General features: G+C 43.8%; 1 protein-coding gene across 1 annotated transcript in view; it reads right to left on the bottom strand.

Annotated features, from left to right (window-relative positions):
• LOC147123504 (aquaporin-3-like) overlaps positions 1-7,961 on the bottom strand; it is a 57,827-nt gene extending 49,866 nt beyond the window's left edge. Inside the window, exon 1 of the mRNA XM_085973876.1 lies at positions 7,770-7,961. Within this exon, the coding sequence (XP_085830002.1) occupies positions 7,770-7,877 (108 nt within the window). The 5' untranslated portion in view covers positions 7,878-7,961. The remainder of the gene's footprint in view (positions 1-7,769) is intronic.
• Positions 7,962-16,042: the final 8,081 nt, after the last annotated feature.

Genomic DNA, 16,042 nt, shown 5'->3' with positions numbered 1-16,042 from the left:
AGCGTGATGCTTTGGTGGTTGCACTGGAAATCCAAACCCAAGATCACGCTCGCACATAGATTCTTCATGATTAATACTTTAAAATTATCATACACAGTTCCGTTAACGCACAATTGTACCGTGCAGTAACCCAGAATGGTCGATGTCTGGGTTTTATCGGCCATAGAGATGGTACCCTGAGCAGGGACCACCTTTAGGGAGAGTTGTTGTGCCAGTTCAGGGTGGATAAAACTCTCCGTGCTTCCACTGTCAATTAAGCATTTAACCCGGCACCCGTTTACCTCGATGTCCACCATTGATTTGGATAGCGGATGCGGCCTGGTCTGGTCCACTGTGACCGATGCCACTGTAGGGCCCTGATCGAGACAAGATGGCGTCCACGCTGTCTGCTCATAAGATGGCGGACCCCACGAGGTCGGGCAAGATGGCGTCCAAGATGGCCGCTCCCACGGCGCACACGCGGCGGTGGCGGGTTTTCCGGCGGTTGGTTTTCCGGCGGGGTTCCCTCTGCACACCTTCCCGAAGTGCCCCTTCTTACCGCACTTAAAGCAGGTGGTGCCTTTCGCCGGGCACAGGTTTCTGGTGTGCTTTGGCTGCCCGCAGAAGTAGCAGTTGGGTCCTTGACGCGTCGCGGCTGTCGTAGGGCTTCTGGGGGGAGAGCTGGGCCCCGCCGGTGTCGGGCTGCCGGGCGGGGAAGATGCCTTCCAAGATGGCGGCGCCCTCGGCGCACACGTGGCGGCGTGGGCGGCGCGGGCTGAAGAGTAGGCGTCCGAGTTTCTCTGGGCCATCTCCAGGGACCGCGCGGTGTCCGCAGCCTGTTTCAGGTCCAACCCCGTTTTTTCCAGCAGTCTTTGCCGGATGTGAGTGGAGCTGAGGCCTGTGATAAAGGCATCGCGAACAAGCTCGTCGGTGTACACTGCGGCTTTTACATCTCGGCACTTACAGTCCTTGCCAAGCTTTTTCAGGATGCTTAGGAACTCCTCCACCGATTCCCCAGGTCGCTGTGCGCGAGTAGCGAGTAGATGCCTAGCATACACCTCATTCGTAGGCTGCTGGTAATGCGCCTTTAAGGTGTTGCAGGCGGCCAGGTACGTATCGGCGTCTTGGATGAGGGGGTAAACCCGGTGGCTTACCCAATTCCGTAGCATTCCGAGTCTCATCTTCGCAGTGTCTGTAGCGTCTTTGACGGCTGCGGAATTGTCCAGGAAGAATTCCATACAGTCAAACCAGTGTCCGAAGCGTGCTGATGCGTCCGGAGCATGTTGATCCAAATCCAAACGTTCGGGTTTCAGGAGTTGATCCATAGTGTTGAAAATTGAGTTAATAAAATTGATGTGCCTCAATTATTCCGAGACTCGAAGTTAGCAGAACAAAAGTAAGGCTTTTATTAACTCAGAACATAACACGTAAAATAGAGAGATGTCTACCTTCAGGAGGCTGATGCCGGACTGAAGTTAGATTACAAAGGAGCCAGGTATGGGCGGAGCCCTGCACACAACCAGTTCCAGCACATTCCAATGCATAATACATGAGGACTGGGGGAAGGGAAAAGACACAGAAAGCAGGCAGTTAGAAGACACAGAAAACAGGCAGTGATGAATGGAATATATTTCATCACAGGAACCACCAAGGTTGAACGAATAAAAGAGGTGTAGGGGTTACGGGGATCGGGTGGGATATGTGTCGGTGCAGGCTCGATGGGCCGAAATGGCCTCTATCTGCACTGTGGGGTTTCTGTGATTCTGTGATTCTGTGAGGAAGAAATAGTAAGTTGGTGACACTAAGTCAAGAGTGGGGAGAGATTATAGGCATAATAAAGCTCAAGCGGGTAATTATAAGAACAAAAAATAACAGAGGCATAGATGCAGAGGGATGAAAAGAGAAAGAGACACATCTGGTACTATCCCAGGACACTGGAATATCTTTATAGGACTTAGCAGAGCCTATTAAAGATCATGATGATACTACCTCTATGGAAGGGATTATGCACGATTGCGATATAGCTAACAGCTTAATATCATGCCCACACTGTCTAGGTGTACAATTGAAAAGTGGTCACTTAAACAAGGTACTGGAAGATGGCTGGTATCTGTGGAACTATAACCTCAAATTGCAAGGCTCCACTGTTGTTGCAGTGCCTTGACATGAGTAGGTGAGGTCATAACTGTGTCAGCTGTGGCTCAGTGGTTGCCTCTGAGTCAGAAGGTTGTGGGTTCAAACCCCACTCCCACAGAAATCTAGGCTGACACTCCAGTGCATTGCTGAAGGAGTGCTGCACTGTTGGAGGTGCTGTCTTTCAGATGAGATATTAAACCAAGACCCTGTCTGCTCTCTCAAGTAGATGTGGAAAGATCCTGTGGCACTATTTCAATAGAAGAGTAGGGAAGTTATCCCTGGTGTCTTTGCCAATATTTACCTCTCAATCAACATCACAGATTATCTGGTCATTATCACATTGCTGTTTGTGGGAGCTTGCTGTGTGCAAGATTGGCTGCCACATTACAACAGTGGCTACACTTCAAAAGTACTTCACTGGCTGTAAAGCACTTCGAGTTAGTCGTGAAAGGTGCTATATAAATGCAAGTCTTTCTTTTTCTTTATAATTGTGGGTTTGCACAGACGCACAAAAAAAGGTCAAAGTAAACTGGGCTGCAAATCGCCATCAGCCTGTCTGTGAAGTAATGAAGTCCCAGGCTGAAATTCACAATATTTGGGTAAGCTTCGCCCAGCACATCACTAGTGCCCTGGCCCGGCCTGAGAAAGTAGATTTCTTAAAGCTAGTTTACTGTCTCCAAAATTGACTAAAAGCCTGTGTTCTTTTGGAAGAAGCTTTGATATTTAACTGCATCTAACTCCCATACCTGATATGGAGGGTGCTATTTGTGCATATTAACATCATGGAGCCAAAATTCCACTAAAGCTTCACCAGTCTCCTGCGGTAACTCCAGTGTCAGACTGACAGAACCACCCTCCCCCGCCCACCCTGCCACTCCCGGAAAACAGCATTAACCCAGCTGCGCTTGGTCTCCACAGTTTCTGGGAGTTTCCTCTTTGCCTTGCAAGGTGCGGGGCAGCCCACTGAATTACCCTGACCCTGGAAAATCAACTAAGGGCAGAGGTACATCTTTGTGTGGTGGGTGGAACTCCCTTAACACCAATGATGCTTCCAGCTTCTGCAAAAGCGGAAAATCCAGGCTCCTATATTTTAAATCAGCAAGGTAGCTGACTAAGCCTGGAAGCCCAGCATCATGTTTAAGAGTCTCCAATCCAATGTGCTGAAAAATCCACAAAGATATTGTGCACCTGATGTGGAATGCAGACTGTCTCATGTACGAAACTCCACCCACTACCCCCCCAGCCCCAGCTCCACCACCCAAAGCCAGATAGCTCAGGTACAGGTTGGCAAAAGCCAAGACGTAGAAGCCTAAACTTTCCTGTGCGGCGAGATTCTCGCTAGAAGTGGTTCAGGGCGGGATTTCCCCTACCCATCTCTCCATCGACTCTGATCCCGGCGATCCTTCCACCGTCAAGTTTTTGCCAGGAGCCGCCACCAACATACTAATATTTCTGCTGCCACAAAGTCGCTCACCTCAGTGGGTTGGTTGGAAAATGACTGCCGCGCCTGTCACAATATAACGTGGCTGGCAGTCCCAGCTGTAAGAAAATTCCAAAACTCTCGTTTTGCATACTACACCAGGCAAGGTAGCCCTTTACTGTGAAACCCTGCTCAGCCGCTCCAGCAAATCTGGGCGCCAGAAGTTCCACTGTGTTCCTGATGCTGAACGTTCCAAGATTAACGACAGGAAATATGCCAGTTGACATATTCTTGTCATTAATTTTTCATTTGATCTACACGTCCAAACACTTCCTACTCCTGCCCATAAATTGCCTGAAAATAGCCATTAATTTTGAGTAAAATGAAGCCCAAAGGTAGTGATGTACTTTAATCAGCAAAACCTTGCGGTCACCAACAGAGAACACTCATAAGCTTCCTGCAGCTAGGACAACCATTCCCTTTGGGGAATTGACTTGCAAGGATATCTGGAGCAGAGTGGAAAGAATCTTGGTGCTTGTGACAAATCTACCCTTCCAGGCACCCATTAATGAGCCCAACTGGCTGGTCAATCATGAACAGCAACCTGGAATACTACGGACCTGCCTACTGAAGCGTCCTTTTTAGTGGGACTATCTGAGGAGAATCAGGTGCTGTTTTAAAGTTTACATTTTGGAGTCACTGAGTACTAGAAATAGTTCGCCCCTTAAAGTTTCTTTACAATACGGAAAAGGCCTTGCATAACACAAGTAACTCTATCGCCACCTATGGGCCACTCTACAGTAATAATTTATAGTGCCGTTCACATCCTAAGGATGATGACAACAACTTATAATGCAGGAAAATATCTCAAGCCATTTCACAGAGATGTAAGGAAAAAGTAAACGCTGGACCGAAGAAGGAGGGGTAACAAAAAACTTTGTTAAAGAGGTGGGTTTTAAGGACTGTCTTAAAGGAGAAGAGGGAAGGACAGAGGTGGAGTGGTTAAGGGAGAGAATTATAGAGCATGGGGGCGAGGCAGCTGCAATAGTGGGGTGAAGAGAGGGGGTGCACAACGGACTGGAGTCAGAGGAATGGAGAGTTTTGGCATTTGTAAGGAGGAGTGAGGCCATGGAGATAAAGATGCGGCTTCAACTTGACAGCCACCTGTATGATCATCCCAGTTCCTGCCATTCCCATGCTGCTGGGTACTCTCCCAGCATGACTAAAGCAGACCACTTAGCATTAATGAGGCATTATCTGGTTCAACAATATTTTGAATGCAGAAATTGCAGACTGTTTAGGTCAGAGACCAAAATCTCCGAAACATCAGTCATAATATTCATTAAGGATGCTATAGCTGAGGTTAGGGCTGGGTGGGGAAGGAGGACTTCACTGTAGGGTGGCCGGGCTTTCCGTGGTAGTCTGCAGTTCAATCAAACCTTCATTCAGCGCCACACAGATGCAGGTTGTAGACTCCTCCATAGATGTCCCCAAGTTGTACAGGCTGCATGAACTCTCAAATGACTGCATGATGCTGTGTTTTTAGGCAAGCCCTGTGAAATTCAACTCCCTTCGCACAGTAGTTGAGGGAACCCTGTAGCCAACCCACCAGCCAGCAGCTCGAAGCTGTTCCTATTCCAGCCTCACTGGCCCTCACCTCAATTTTGTTCCATTCTTCATGAAAAGATCCCTCCTACAACTCACTAAGAACGCTGCTACACCACCACAACCCCCCCCCCCCCCACCCCACTGACCCCTGCAAAAAGCAAAGTAAGACAATAGCCAAGAGCTCGGGGAGGGCCTCTGACTTCTCCCTCCCCCATTCTGCCTGTTGCCTCCATGACCAGGATCTCTTCATAAGGAGTCTAGGTGATTGTTATATTGTCTCCTACAAGTAGATAAAGTATATGTTGGAATAAGAGATCTCACGAGCTTTGCTCCTATTGGGAACACATCTAGGAAAATCATAGGTGTGCAGACCGTCATTTCCCATTCATAATGGGCCGAAAATCATGCGCTGTGTGCTTGTGATTTCCCACGGTGCTTTCCCTGTCAGCATCATTCCCTGCTAGACCAAATCTTGGAATCACACTTAAGGAGTATGAGAAGATATGTGTCAATTCAGACCAGCAGCCATCTTATGTGAGTGTGTGAACATGCAGCATTTAATCTTTTATCTCCACCTCCATCTAGGCTGCTCTGGCACTGTTCTTCATTGGAAGCGCAACCTTTAGCTGCAGAAAGGAACACCCTTCTTTCCAGGGTCTCTGCCAGCAGTAGCTCCAAAGTTGCTTCATTGAGTGGAATAGTTACACTTCAGTGCCTCGCTCCAGTGATTTACCCTTCTGTTCTGAAGCAAGATCTGCTGCATCTGATTTGAAATTGCCTCACATGGTGCGCTGCCAGCAAATCAAGTGCTGTTGGTCAGGGGTATTGTGCGTTACTGAGCTGACTTTGCATTATGGCACGATTTGAGCTCAATGCACTGCAGGTGCACATAGCGTCCGAAGAGCAGCAATCCTGGAACTACGGTGCCCAGACATGCATTATTAACCCCATAGGAACATGAAATGAGAAAAGGAAATTTTCAGCCCATCAAGCCTAGTCTTTCCACAGACAATGTATAATCTCTACCTTGGCCTCTCGCACCCACTCAGAATCTACTGGGCGAAAGTTCTTTATAAATGGTTATCAGGAGAGACCATTTCTACCGGAGCAGATAACGCCAAGAGATTTAATAGCGGTTTTTAAAACTATGAAGGAATTTAACAGAATAAATTTTTCCTCAGGTTGGAGAATCAACGACGAGGAGTCATCAATTTAAAATTATCATTAAGAGAGTGAGGAGAGAGGTTTGAAGAAATTTCTTTACACCAAGGGTTGTTGGAGCATGGGAGTGGTTTAGGTAGAAACCACTGCATCTTTTTTAAGGAAAAATTGGATAAATATTTGAAACAGAGGAAGAGTTAGGTGAGAGAGTGGGGAGTGGGATTAGTTTTGGATTGCTCTCGCAAACAGCCAGCACATTTAATGGGCTGCTGGCCCCCTTCTGTGCTGTAAGAGAAATGATCAATTCACATCAAGGAAGCTTTTTACAATAGGTCCACATTCAATAAATGAACAGTAACTGTTAGAAACAACTATTTTTTTTAAGTTCAACGAACTATGAATAGTTGAACTTAGTTGAACTAGTCAGACCATGTTAACCCAGAGATTTGCCCGCCCTAAGAGACAAATATTTGTACAAGGGTTTTGTAAAACTGGTTATCAGATGCAGTTAGAATTATAATTTGTTTGCAATGCTAGAGAACATTAGTTTATTTTAAGCATTTCCCAAATCTTTCATCAGTGACAGCTCATTTATATGTGAAAACTGAAGATGTACTTTTAAAGCATTACAGTATCTGATAATGTTTTATAGTCCTTCAACTTATTTTAACAAAATGTATTTCAGATTGGATTGAATGAGGTGGAATATAATCTGAGGAAGATGTTAGTGCAAGGTTTTGAGAGGAGGTCACAACATGGTGATATTTGTGAAGAACTTCCAAAAATTTTCAACAGTGTAATAAATTTACTTGGTTACTGATACCTTTCTCAAGCGGTTGAGGTGGAATGTCATGTAAATACACAGAAGAACCAAAATTCAGATAAGCGCTATTTCAAAACCTGCTCGCCCTTCACTGGCTGCCTTATATCTTTCCACACACAGTTTAACACAAATCTTCTTTCAATTTGAATTATAATGACAGATTTTGTCACTTTAAACCATTCAAATCTACACCAAATCTTAACAAAAATTAATAAACTTTTTCACAAATGCTGAGACTTGAACAATGCAACAGCTGAGATCAAATTTTAGGGAACATTTTTCTTTTAAGAACAGATTGTTAATAATCTGGAGAACTAAGAAAGAGATGATGAGCATAAAATGATCACAAACTTTAAGGAGACATTAAACATTTTTCAGTGTTTCAGTTCTAACAAATAGTTGCTTCATTCATTTTTAAAATTAAAACTTGCTTATGGGCATTTGAAAAACACAGACAGGTTACACAATTAAAATTGATTTCTACAATAAAATTGTTTCTACATTACTTTTTAATCTCCATTTGTAGCCATTTTTACTTTGCAACAAACAGTATCAAATAATATTTTGCAAAAGATCTATCAAATGTATGTACATAAAGTGCTCGACAGTAGTAACATAAAAAACTTAAAATGAAATACTTACCACAAGAATCAACGTTCCTAAACATTCAGCAAGACATTGTCTTACCAACAGATTTTTTATTCTGAATGAATCTTCAATTTTTCTGATTATTGCTTTTTGTTTTCCCATTTTGAATTGTGGAATTGAGGTTTTGACGGATTAATGTTGGTGCAGCCAGTGCAATTGCAAATTACTGGAGCTCTGCTGTTTGCCTTTAAATACCCTCAAAGTCCTGTGGACAGCCTCAGGCATCACCAGACAAACACAGTTTTTAAAGCAAGAGGGTTTGGAATGTACATAACACATAACCAAACCATTTGACAAATAATATTCCATTCACTAAACAGTTTGTTCATAACATATTAATGCAATCATATCTTTTCAAATTGCTATAGTGTCTGCTAGACTTCAGAGTATTTATGTTTATAGTCTATAGACCGAAATTGTAATTCCAAAGGAAGCAGCTCTTTTTCAAAGATCTAAGCACTGATGAATCTCAAAGCTATGTCATGAATTCATGTTGTACATAGACTGGTTTACAAACTGTCACTTCCACCATCCTTTGAAAGAACTCTTTACGGTTATGAGATACATTAAAATAATAAAAACACAGCATGGAAGAACAGAACATCAGAAGTCTCAGTGAGCCTATCAACAGCGGTCTTTCTTCGGCTTCTATCTTCCATTTCCCACGTGGCAAGCTTCATTTCCCAGTTTTATCTCTGTGACTTAATTTGCGATCCAAATATCACAAGTTTGCACAAAAAAGTCCTGGAGGCAGTAAAAATTCAGGTTTCTGATTGGTTCTAATAGAGACAAGTCACATCCCCTAGCCATAAGCTTATCCCCAAGAAAGGGAACCAGAAGGAGAGTCAGCTTATGTAGTGTATGTAACCTGTACCACCTTAAGAGACTACCTTAAGGTGATGAACTACTTTCTGATGGCTCCTGTATATTGTAGTACCGGTGGTGACCACACCAGTATATAAACCCTGTGGAGCAGTTTGTATTTCAGTTCAGCCCTGACCCTCAATTACTAAAGACCTGTTTAAGTATTCTGTTGTCTGTGTCCAGTTATTCAGCATAACTACATTTGGAAAACACAGACTCAACAGTGGCGATGAGTCTGATCGTACCTAGCGGCAGTTTTGCATCCAAGGAAGCTTCGTCCTCAGAACGGGCGTCGAAAAGGGGCATCCGCCCTCATCATCCTGCTGAGCACCGCATCGCACGGGAGGCATCGAGAACCCGGTTTGGAATTGCTGGCCACGAAGTCCACCATCAGCAACAGGCAGTGATCATCCCTTCTACGACAGCGGCGGGTAAGCCCAATCTAGCGACACGGAGAGAAAGTCGGCCGAGTTGTCAGTGGGAGAAGGGGAGGGAAACCGAAGAAAAGGGCGGAGAACACGACCGCAGCCGGTGAAAAGGGCCGGACTGCAACCGGGCAGAGACGCGCAGCAGCCAGAAAAGCGTTAATGTCCACGAGGATCGCGGGAGCGGCGGGGAACAAGAGCAGCAGCGTCGGGGGAAATAAGGACAGCTGGGAGGCGAGAACGGCAACAGCGCGGTAATCGCCATTTTAGTCGGCGGGGGAAGAAGATAAGCACGGGAAAAGCCACCAAGCGCGGGAAGCCGCCATTTTGGAAAAATAAATAAAATAAAGGAAACTCAACAAGATGCCAAAAACGGGTAACATCACTGCTTTTGATAGCGATGTAGAAGATTGGGCCACTTATGTGGAACGCGTTAAAGTTTACTGTACAGCGAATGAGGTACTGGCGGATAAGAAAGCACTAACCATATTAAACTCGATGGGTGCGAAGACGTACGGGTTATTAAGGCACCTTGTAACACCAGATAAACCGGTAGGAAAGAGTTTCGCGGAGATTGTTACTATCCTGCAAGAGCATTTAAACCCCACGCCGCTGCTGATAGCGGAACGATTTAAATTTTACAAAAGAACTCAGCTTAAAGAGGAAAGCAACGCTGAATTCTTAATCGAACTGCGCAAGTTATCAAAGTACTGTCAGTTCGGTACAGGACTAGCAGACGCTCTGAGAGATAAGTTCGTGTGTGGGCTACTAAAGGAAGGAACCCAGAAGCGACTGCTAGAGGAAAAGGATCTTACGCTGGACAAAGCTTTCAGCATTGCAGCATCGCACGAGGCAGCAGCACGAGGCACTGCGGAAATGCAGCAAAGGCCATCGGAATTCAGCACCAATGAAATGGCATTGGGTGCAGTAAAGTGTTATCGTTGCGGAAGGACAGCGCATGGTCAGAACCAGTGCTGGTTCAAAGATAAAGAATGCAGGAAATGTGGCAGACTTGGTCACATAGCGAAAGTATGCCGGTCAGGAAAGAAGACCAGCAACAAAAAGTCGCCGCAGGAGAAGTACAAGAAAGTACACAAGGTGACAGAGAACAGTTCGGATGAACAAAAGACGGATTCAGACTCCAGCAGTAAGGAACCGGGTTGTCTAAAAATACATAATGTGGGTAACACAGCAGACCACTGTGGTGATTATTCCTTGTTTAGTAAAAGTATTGTGATTGGTTGTTTGTTAACTGCCTTGGGATATATGTTGTAATCTCATTGGTAGTTGATGATCACATGATGTGTTGTGGCCACCTTAAATTCAGTTCTTTTCCAGCTTTGGTTGGGACTGGATGTGGGAAGATGTGCTGCAGATTTTAAAGTTAATAAAGCCTAGCTTTGGAAGGCAAATCTATTCTTTATTTCAATTTATTAACTTTATGTTAGAATGGAGCGATATCTTCAACCAGAACGATTCAAGGCTGACCCCAATTCTGCTGGAGTGGATGATAAATGGAAACATTGGTATTGTACATTTAAAAACTTTTTGGGCGTGTTGGATCAAGAGTCTCTAAATAAGCTGAATATGCTGATCAACTACATTGCTCCGGATGTATATAAATATATTTTGGACTGTAAAACTTATGAAGTGGCTATTTCTACATTGGAAAAGATTTTTGTTAAACCAAAGAATGAGGTATTTGCACGTCACCTTCTATCTGCCCGTAGGCAGCAGGTGGGAGAATCTTTGGATACTTATTTACAAGCACTTCGGTGCCTTAGTGTTAACTGTAATTATAAGGCCGTGACGGCTGAAGAATATAAGGAAGAATCGGTACGGGATGCTTTTATTAATGGATTACTGTCTAGATCAATTCGTCAGCGGTTGTTAGAAAATAAGGCTTTGGATCTTAAAAGTGCTTTTGAGCAAGCTTCTACATTGGATGTGGCTCAGAGAAGTTCGGATTCTTATGCTCTTTTTAATCGGCCTGCGACTATGGTTTTGGCAGTTTCGGATGAAAAGGAATTATGTGGACTTAATGGGAGTGGTTTACTAGATTCTGAAACAGTTTCTACTTCGGCGGCTGTTGCCTCTAGGATTCAGAAGTGTTATTTTTGTGGGAATATCCGGCACCCTCGTCTGAAGTGTCCTGCTCGGGAGGCTGTGTGTAGTAAATGCAGCAAGAGAGGTCATTATGCACGTGTGTGCAAATCATCAGGTTCAATTACCTCCTCCTCTCCTGGTGTGGGAGGGTCCTCCTTCACTACCTCCTCTGTGACTATTCAGCCTTTAGATAGGGCGTTTATTGCATCAATTTCTGCTGCATTTGCTCATGGCCTAAACAAAGCTATAGTTACGGCTCAAGTTAATGGGTTGGAAGTGAAGGCCCTTATAGATACGGGCAGTACTGAGTTTTATAAGTCTTCAGTTTGCGAAGGAGAAGCATTTGAAAATTTCGCCTGTTACGTATCAGGTGTGTATGGCTCAGACGACCCTTACTTCACAAATAGCTGGTTGTTGCTTTGTGAAAATGATTCTTCTAGGTAATACATATACTGATATACGCCTATCTGTTTTGCCTAATCTCTGTGCGGATATTTTGATTGGACATGATGTGCTTCAGTTACACGAGTCTCTTAGTCTTTCATTTGGAGGGACTAAGCCACCTTTATCTATTTGTGGATTAACCTCTTTATCTATTTCTCCATTATCACTTTTTTCCAATTTGATGTCGGATTATAAGCCAATTGCTATCAAGTCAAGAAGATATAGTAGTCAGGATAGAGAATTTATTAATTCTGAAGTTCAACGTCTCTTATTGGAAGGAATCATTGAACCTAGTTGTTCGCCTTGGCGAGCACAGGTAGTTGTCACGACTAACGAGAGACACAAGAAACAAATGGTGACAGACTATTCCCAAACTATTAATAGGTATACTCAATTAGATGCGTACCCTTTGCCTAAGATTGATGAGCTTATCAACAAAGTATCTCAGTATAAGGTTTTTAGCACTATTGATTTAAAGAGTGCTTATCATCAGATTCCTATTGTTAAGAAGGATCAACCATATACGGCCTTTGAGGCTGGTGGAAAGCTGTATCAGTTTTGCCGAATACCATTTGGTGTTACTAATGGTGTTGCTTGTTTTCAACGGGCAATGGATGCTTTTATAAGTGATAACTCCCTCTCTGACACCTTTTCATACTTAGATGACATCAGTGTGTGGCAAATCAAGGGTGGAGCATGATTCTAATTTTAAAAGATTCCTTCAAGCTGCGGAAAAAGTTGGTTTAACTTTTAACAAAGAGAAATGTATCTTTTCGACTACTGAGGTAAATCTATTGGGGTATATTATCTCGGGAAACAAGATTAAACCAGATCCAGAACGTCTGCGACCATTGATTGATTTACCTTGTCCTACTAATTCTAAGGCTTTGCAACGAGTTGTTGGACTGTTTTCTTATTATTCTAATTGGATTGCAAATTTTTCACGGAAGATCCGGCCTCTTATTCGGGTTACAACATATCCTCTATCATGGGAGGCCAGGACATGTTTTGAGAATTTTAAAAAGGATATTTTAGGAGCAGTTGTGCATTCTATTGATGAGCAGGTTCCCTTTGTGATCGAGACGAATGCTTCGGATTTTGCAATTGGGGCTACTCTGAACCAAAATGGAAGACCTGTGGCCTTTTTCTCACGTACTTTGAACAATAGTGAAAAAAGACATTCTTCAATAAAGAGGCATACGCAATAGTAGAAGCATTGCGTAAATGGAGACATTATTTATCGGGGCGACATTTCACGTTGGTAGCTGATCAAAAATCTGTGTCCTTTATGTTTGATGTTAAACATTTTGGAAAGATCAAAAATGATAAAATAATGAGATGGAGGATTGAGTTGACATGTTACCATTTTGACATAGTTTATCGTCCGGGGAAGGATAATGTTGCTGCTGATGCACTGTCGAGGGCTTATTGTTCTGTGATTCACGGAGATACGCTTATTAATCTTCACAATGCCTTATGTCATCCTGGGGTTACGAGGATGATACACTTTGTACGCAGTAAGAACTTGCCTTTTTCAGTTGAAGACGTCAAGCGGATGACTTCATCATGTTTTATCTGTGCTCGGTGTAAACCGAATTTCTTTAAGCCTCAACGAGCTCATCTTATAAAGGCTACTTCTCCTTTTGAACGTTTGAGCGTCGATTTTAAGGGGCCTCTTCCTTCAACTACTCAAAACCGATATATATTTACTGTTGTGGATGAGTTTTCAAGGTTCCCTTTTGCTTTTCCTTGTGCAGATGTATCAGCTGCTACAGTTATTAAATGTCTGACTCAACTTTTTGTCATCTTTGGGATGCCTGCGTATATCGGATCAGGGAAGTTCTTTTATGTCTTCCCAGTTGAAGGAATACCTTCAGAGTCGGGGAATTTCTACTAGTAGAACTACCCTGTATAATCCCCAGGGTAATGGACAGTGCGAACGATACAATGGGGTGATCTGGAAGGCAGTTATGTTGGCTTTGACATCCCGGAACCTTAAGAATACACAGTGGGAAATGGTACTGCCTGATGCCCTGCATTCCATTAGATCATTGCTTTCAACGGCTACTAATGTGACCCCCCATGAATGGCTCTTTAACTATCCGTGGAGATCTACTACGGGATATTCGGTACCTTCATGGCTTACTATGCAGGGACCTGTGCTGCTTCGACGCCATGTTAGATTGTCAAAATATGATCCTTTGGTGGAGGAGGTGGAGCTGTTGGAGGCAAATTCCCAATATGCTCATATTCGATTCCAAGATGGGAAAGAAAGTACTGTTTCAATTAAAGACTTGGCTCCTTGTGGGGGCCAGCCCTCTTCTGAGGATATTAACAATAGTCATGATTCAGATAATGTGGATGCTGTTACAGATACTACGAATATTTCCAATCCGATTGCAGATAATTATACTTCTCTTAGTCAGCCCTTGATAGATGTTTATGACCGTCCCAGTTTACCTTCTGATGGGATTTCTAATCCGGAAACCGTGGAAAATCGGGATATGGATAGCCTTCCTGCTGAAGATACTTCTGTGCCTTCTGGTGTGGGAGGGCAAGGAATTTCACCAAGGTTAAGAAGGTCGACACGAACAAGATATCCGGTCGACCGATTGAAAATGGACTTTTAAATTGATAGTAATGTTTTAAAATTGTTGAAATATTATAGTATATTGTTTTAGTTGAGAGATACTTAATACTTATGTGCAATGTTACTATTTGTTGTTGTTCATTTAGTATTGTGTCATGTGAACAGTTTTATTCTTGTTGTGCATAGTTTTAGTTGTAAATAATTAATTATAAATTGTAAAGGTTATTTAGGTTGGAGTATATTTTAAAAGGAGGGGTGAATGTGGTGATTATTCCTTGTTTAGTAAAAGTATTGTGATTGGTTGTTTGTTAACTGCCTTGGGATATATGTTGTAATCTCATTGGTAGTTGATGATCACATGATGTGTTGTGGCCACCTTAAATTCAGTTCTTTTCCAGCTTTGGTTGGGACTGGATGTGGGAAGATGTGCTGCAGATTTTAAAGTTAATAAAGCCTAGCTTTGGAAGGCAAATCTATTCTTTATTTCAACCACCAAACTATCTGGGTCATGCTTCGGATAGCAGGATCACAGAATCACAGAAACCCCACAGTGCAGATAGAGGCCATTTCGGCCCATCGAGCCTGCACCGACACATATCCCACCCGATCCCTGTAACCCCTACACCAACACATATCCCACCCTATCCCTGTAACCCCACGTATTTAATCCCCCTAACACTAAGGGTCAATTTATCATAGCCAATCAACCTAACCCGCACATCTTTGGACTGTGGGAGGAAACCGGAGCACCCAGAGAAAACCCACGCAAACACGGGGAGAATATGCAAACTCCACACAGACAGTTGCCCGGGGCTGGATTCGAACCCGGGTCCCTGGCGCTGTGAGGCAACAGTGCTAACCACTATGCCACTGGATCGGCATTGACAGTCATGAATAAGCAAGAGTACAAAAGGTTATTCTCACACATTCCCCTGAGGGATACGGAGATTGTATTGAAAACATACACGGGGCAAAGAGTATACCCCATCGGAAAGATAAAGGTAAACGTGGTCTACAATGGTAAAGAAAGTCAGGGAATGGACTTGTATGTGTTACCTGAGGGAGGTCCACCACTACTGGGACGGGAATGGATCTGGAGAATAAATATGGACTGGCATTCCTTACAAGCACTAACTGTAGATTCCTGTAAAGAGGACGACGTCAAACCTAAACGACTGTCCAAAATATTGGACGATGCTAAGGAGGTGTTCCAACAGGGACTGGGAACACTGAAAGGAATTATGGCAAACATCAAGGTTGAAGAACATGCAAACCCAAAATTTTTCAAAGCCAGACCGGTACCTTATGCGATACGACCTGCTGTGGAAGCAGAGCTGGAAGGGCTAGAACATTCAGGAGTACTATCAAAGGTGGACTGGAGCGAATGGGCCACGCCCATTGTTCCCGTCATGAAGCGTTCGTTGAGCAACAAGCCGGGGGAACCTGGGAAGGTTCGCATCTGTGGCGATTTCAAGATCACTGTTAATCCGGTTCTTCACACGGTGCAATATCCACTTCCGCGGATTGAGGATATCTTCGCTTCGCTCTCTGGCGGGAAACACTTCACCAAGATAGACCTGGCACAGGCGTACTTACAGATGGAAGTTGATGAAGCGTCACGCCAGTATCTCACGATCAACACACATAAGGGCTTATATCGGTATAATAGACTGGTTTTTGGAGTGGCATCGGCTCCAGCGATTTGGCAAAGGGCCATGGAGCAGGTATTACAGGGAATTCCAGGCACACAATGCTACCTGGGCGACATTCTGATTACAGGAGATGATGATAAGGAACACCTCGCGAATTTGGAGCAGGTGCTCACCAGATTGAAAGAA

Source organism: Somniosus microcephalus, chromosome 2 (assembly GCF_052327205.1).
Source record: "Somniosus microcephalus isolate GS21.2 chromosome 2, FLI_Smic_1.0, whole genome shotgun sequence".
Lineage (NCBI taxonomy): Eukaryota > Metazoa > Chordata > Chondrichthyes > Squaliformes > Somniosidae > Somniosus > Somniosus microcephalus.
This window is presented reverse-complemented; position numbering and strand designations above follow the sequence as displayed.